At 42.9% G+C, this 5344-nt stretch overlaps 1 protein-coding gene across 1 annotated transcript; it reads left to right on the forward strand.

Annotated features, from left to right (window-relative positions):
* The first annotated feature begins 492 nt into the window (after nucleotides 1–492).
* LOC109750617 (DEAD-box ATP-dependent RNA helicase 26) lies at nucleotides 493–3720 on the forward strand. The gene is made up of 10 exons (XM_020309580.3): nucleotides 493–837; nucleotides 1152–1258; nucleotides 1340–1395; nucleotides 1516–1722; nucleotides 1805–2011; nucleotides 2088–2174; nucleotides 2271–2366; nucleotides 2474–2689; nucleotides 2770–2952; nucleotides 3112–3720. Exons 1-10 carry the CDS (start codon nucleotides 608–610, stop codon nucleotides 3337–3339), a joined length of 1617 nt encoding a protein of 538 aa, XP_020165169.1. The 5' UTR covers nucleotides 493–607; the 3' UTR covers nucleotides 3340–3720.
* Nucleotides 3721–5344: the final 1624 nt, after the last annotated feature.

Below are 5344 nucleotides of genomic sequence, written 5' to 3' on the forward strand. Positions count from 1 at the left end.
CTAAAATATACTAGCCTATCAAAGCGTCATATATTTTAAAACGGATGCAGTGAAAGATACTCCCTCCGTAAAGAAATATAGAAGCGTTTAGATTACTAAAGTAGTGACCTAAACGCTTTTACTCCCTCCGTCCGCGAATAAGTGTACATCTAGTTTTTGTCCTAAGTCAAAGTTTTAAAACTTTGACCAACTTTATAGAAAAAAGTAACAGCATTTATGGCACTAAATTAGTATCACTAGATTCGTTTTGAAATGTATTTTCATAAGATATCAATTTGATGTTATATATACTACTACTCTTTTCTACAAAATTGGTCGAAGTTATAAAACTTTGACTTAGAACAAATGGTAGAAGTACACTCGCGGACGGAGGGAGTATATTTTTTTCGGAGATAGTAGGAGTAGTAAATATGTTTTCCTTTGAGGGCCACAATGCATGGAGTTATCCGGTTGTCGGAAAGGGCAAACCCATAAATTGCCATCGCACGTTGCGAAGTGCGTATTCGGCTCTCCTCGTGTTTCCTAGGTCACGCTGCTCCAACGTTCCCGCCCGCCCGCCGCCGCCGCCGCCACCAATATCGACATCGCCGTCGTCCCCAGAGGTATCATGTCAGGCAATCCCGGTTACGCGGCAGCCCCGAAGCGGCAGCGGAGGCGGCGCCCGAGGGACGCGGAGGACGGCTCCGCGTTCCCCAGGGTTGTCACGAGCCGGCCAAGAGGTGCCGACCAGGTCCGCGAGGTGGCCGTGGTGCCGGCGGAGGCCATGGATATCGATGCGGGGACAAGTGCTAACGCCCCCACAGGAGGCGTGGATGGATCGTACCTCAGCGACACGCGGTAATGGCACGCGCCTCATATTTGTTTCGATCGAATGTGCACATGAAATATTTCCCCAACTGTACAAACCTACCATATACTGTATATTTCTCGTGTGGTAGGTATTTTCCAATTCGTATACTGTTCCTCAGCTTTAAGAGTTATGGGTATCATTTGGAGTTGGCCTCGAATGACATGTAGTTGTAGTTGTAGTTCGTGACACTGTCGGCTGCTACCCTATCTGTGTTCATCAAATCATTGGGGATTACAGTGGCGTCACAAGCATTTTTCTGCCATTCTCATTTTGAAAATGTCGTTTTTATTGCATATTGCAGGTTCGATCAATGCGCTGTTTCACCATTGTCATTGCAAGGAATCAAAGATGCTGGGTATGAAAGGCTGACCCGCGTACAGGAGGCAACTCTGCCAGTAATTCTTCAAGGTCAGCGATAACGCAAACTATTTTTGCTCCGTAGTCTTGGGAAACCATGACACTAAAATCCCAATAATTTGTTGAATGCAGGCAAGGATGTTCTTGCAAAAGCAAAGACTGGAACAGGAAAAACCGTTGCATTTTTGGTATTCTTTCGCCTTCAGCACAACAAGTCAATTTGATGGCTTTCACAGCTCATGGGTTATTGCAGTGATGTTACCGTGGGGATTAACCAATCTGACTGACTTTCAAATTCTTATTGTTAGCTTCCAGCCGTTGAACTTCTGTCTACATTACCCCGTTCTACATCGATAAATTTGCTGGTGATGCTCCCTACTAGGGAGCTGGCATACCAAGTGGCTGTTGAGGCTAGGAAGCTTCTTAAGTATCACAGCTCACTGGGCGTGCAGGTTGTAATTGGTGGCACAAAATTATCTCAAGAGCAAAGAAGCATGCGATCCACACCATGTCAGGTCGTACCATCAACTGTATCGGCTTCAGTTTGTTCATATCTGAATGCAATTTATGTGCTAATACATACTACCGATCAAACAGATTCTTGTTGCTACACCTGGAAGGCTCATCGATCATCTTCAAAACACACCTGGTTTTTCTGCCCGGATTAAAGGTGTGAAGGTCCTTGTTCTTGATGAAGCTGACCGCCTATTGGATATGGGATTCAGAAGAGATATTGAGAAAATAATTGCTTTCATTCCTAAGGAACGGCAAACACTGCTATTTTCTGCTACTGTTCCAGCAGAGGTATCTCTTTTTCTCATGTCACCTCTTTGTACCTGAAGTCCTGATGCAATCTGATCTTTTGAATGTTTACTGTTAGGTCCGTGAAGTATCTCATTTAGCAATGCAGAAGGATTACAAGTTCATCAATACTGTTCAAGAGGGTGATGAGGAGACACATGCACAGGTCTAAATCTGTCATTTTCCTGAGTTGTTAGATAGAATTTTGAAGTAAGCTTGGCAGCTAGCTCATAGGCACCTTCCATTATTACTCATGTATCAGGTAAATCAGATGTACATGGTTGCACCATTAGACCTCCACTTCTCTATATTATATGGTGTCTTAAAGAAGCATATTGCGGAAGACGCAGAATACAAAGTAAGTTATCTCGCAGGTTTTGTTTTTGGTAGGGTGTCACCTCACCAAGGGGCCGGTTTACATCTTAGTTATTTTCCATGGTTGACATTACCCATGCAATTTTGCAGGTTATTATATTCTGTACTACAGCAATGGTCACCAAGCTTGTTGCTGAAATTCTCTCCCAGCTGAAACTGAATATAAGAGAGATTCATTCCAGGAAGTCACAGTCTGCCAGAACAAAGGTCTCAGATGAATTTAGGAAGTCAAAGGGCTTGATATTAGTCAGTTCTGATGTTTCTGCCCGTGGTGTTGATTATCCTGATGTCTCGCTTGTCATACAGGTAGGTTCCGTTGTCATATAATTAATCCAAAGAACTTGTATAAGGTGTGCATTCCTCGTAAATCTTATCTGCTCGTGCAGGTTGGGTTGCCTTCTGATAGACAGCAGTATATACATAGACTTGGTCGTACTGGAAGGAAAGGCAAGGAAGGGCAAGGCATTTTACTGTTGGCTCACTGGGAAAAACATTTCCTTAGTAGCGTTAATGATCTGTCAATAACAGAGACGGTGGCACCTCCAGTTAATCCAAGCATTCAAACAGAAGTAAGCAGTATATGATTTTTATTATCTTCTCATCTACCACGCTTTGTACTCTGGTTAGTTAGGTGCAGATTTAGCAAGAAAGTCTGCTTATGAAATCTCAGTCTATTTTCACCCTGTAAAGCTAACGTATTTGGCACTTATGTTTCCTTGGCTTGATAGGTGAAAGGTGCCATCAGGAGAGTGGAGATAAAGACGAAAGAATCGGCCTATCAAGCATGGTTAGGGTACTACAACTCAAACAAGACCATCAGCAGAGACAAGTCAAGACTTGTTAAGCTTGCAGAGGACTTCAGTCAGAGCATGGGGCTTGAAATTGTGCCAGCCATACCGAAACTCATTCTTCGGAAGATGGGCCTTCAAAATGTACCTGGGCTGAGGTCTTCCTGAATCTGATGTTTGAAGGTGAAGCAGGATTTGTTTGCTAGAGAAGGCACTATGTGCATTTGTGCAACCATACTGCTCTCACCCTCGTGAACAGCAAGTAATTTGCCTGTGCTGTACCCCGGTGCTGCACTCTTTATCAACCGATCTTTCGATTGACAAGAGGCAGGTTCCTGGTATAACATGTTGTCCGGTGTGGTATTTGTGAACCTTAACTATAGCGCTGGTCCTAAGCTACTTTCAAGAAGGAAAGCGAGCCGTCTGTTTGGCTATTTAGTGAATGAATGGCAATACATCATACACTCACGTTGCTACATTATTCATCAACTTGTATCATTTGTGCTATTCTTATGGAATCGGAATTCCGAATTATGTTGTCATTATTCATTGCCAGCCTATGCTCATTTCTTTAATACCGTAACTAGGTTTTGCCTCACTGTTGTATTCTTCTTTTTTGTTAGATAAGATGCCTTTGGGTTTGCACCCCGAATTAAGAAATACTACTCCAGTATAGTAACTAGGTTTTGCCTCATTGTTGTATTCTTCTTTTTGTTAGCTATCTCAAAAGACTGGAATGAACCGTTAGCTATCTCAGAAGACAAAAACAAAAACAAAAATCAAAGTCCACAAATTTCTAGCGATTCCATTATTTATTAACCTAAAACCAAAGGGGGATGGGACATGATACGAATTGTTCACAGCCACCACATTTTCGTGAGGAAGAACAAACAGTTAGGAACAGATCAGAAGAGCAAGTGCGTAGCGTTAGCGTAGGGATGGTATGCAAGATCGGCAGTTGCAGGTTATGCTTGAGCGTGCCGGGTCAAGTTGGTGAGAGGATTGGGGAGCCATGCCGGCGTCGTGGGCGCGTCACGGTCAACGTCACAACATTTGTGTTGGAGCTTGGAACCCATTGCCCGCAGAGGCGTTTGTTTGTTTGTTTGGACCAAGGATTCACAAAGAGAGCAGCTACTGCTACGAGAATGGTGTATCGTTTGTTTGGACTGGAGCAACAAAATTTTGCATTGAGACCAAAGCCTGACTCAATAATTTTGGTCCAATCCCGATAGTATTCCGTTGGAAATGTCGAGACTGTCGTCTGGCCATCCTCGGACAACACAGCCAGCTGTGCACACGCAGGTGCCATTACTAACTGCACAAGTGCAGTGCAGGACCTCTGAAAAATCTTTGGTTATGGGTGAGTTGCCAGCCTGAATGCATGAGGTGTGAAATGGCCCTACTGGCAAGTGGCGCGGCACAATCATGCACGCCAAAAGGCACACCCGACCGGACGCCAAGTGGTTCGGGCGTTTCGGGGTGGCGCTCGCAATGCGTGAGCTGCTCAGCATGCAGCGCATCACCTGCCGCGCCCGCCCACCAGGCCACCACGTACCAACACCATACTCCCTTCTGTCCTTATTAGTTTGCATATAAGTGATCAAATTATAGAAAAAATCATTAACATTTATAATGTTAAAAACCTTTCCGGTTTATAGGGCTCAATTCAAAAATCTCACCAACCAAGGTAGATGGTAAGTGGTTGAATACTTTTTGTAATTTGCAAAAGCACCCAATTAATACTCTTGTTTTTCTCAAAAATTTATGTTTACCAATGTATTAATTGCAATGCATGCATGCATAAAATACATGCATTGGTCAATTTTTTCTTTAATACTTGCATGCAATTATTTAATGCACCTTGGAATCTGAACTTGTGATGGGGAACAACCAAATTAAGCCTTATAAAATGAAAAAACTAAGATTTTGAGATAAGCCCTATAAACCGGAAAGGAGGGAGTATTAGATTCATCATGAAATGTAGTTTCATAGTATATATATTTGGTATTGTAGTTGTCAATACTTTTTAATATAAGTTTGGTCAAACTTTACAATATTTGACTTAACACAAATCTAATACGCATAGTAAAGGACCGGGGGAGTACCTTCAACCCTTTTTCTTTCTTTTCTAACTTTTCTAACTTATATGAACGGAAACGCTCAGAACATGCTA

Source organism: Aegilops tauschii, chromosome 3, assembly GCF_002575655.3.
Source record: "Aegilops tauschii subsp. strangulata cultivar AL8/78 chromosome 3, Aet v6.0, whole genome shotgun sequence".
Taxonomy (NCBI): domain Eukaryota; kingdom Viridiplantae; phylum Streptophyta; class Magnoliopsida; order Poales; family Poaceae; genus Aegilops; species Aegilops tauschii.

What these genes read in the sequence shown, in the direction of transcription:
- LOC109750617 (XM_020309580.3), top strand. Translation starts at nt 608, where the DNA reads ATGTCAGGCAATCCCGGTTACGCGGCAGCCCCGAAGCGGCAGCGGAGG. An exon ending in TCGTACCTCAGCGACACGCG is followed by an intron (nt 838 to 1,151) that starts GTAATGGCACGC and finishes TGCATATTGCAG; the next exon opens with GTTCGATCAATGCGCTGTTT. An exon ending in ATGAGGAGACACATGCACAG is followed by an intron (nt 2,175 to 2,270) that starts GTCTAAATCTGT and finishes CTCATGTATCAG; the next exon opens with GTAAATCAGATGTACATGGT.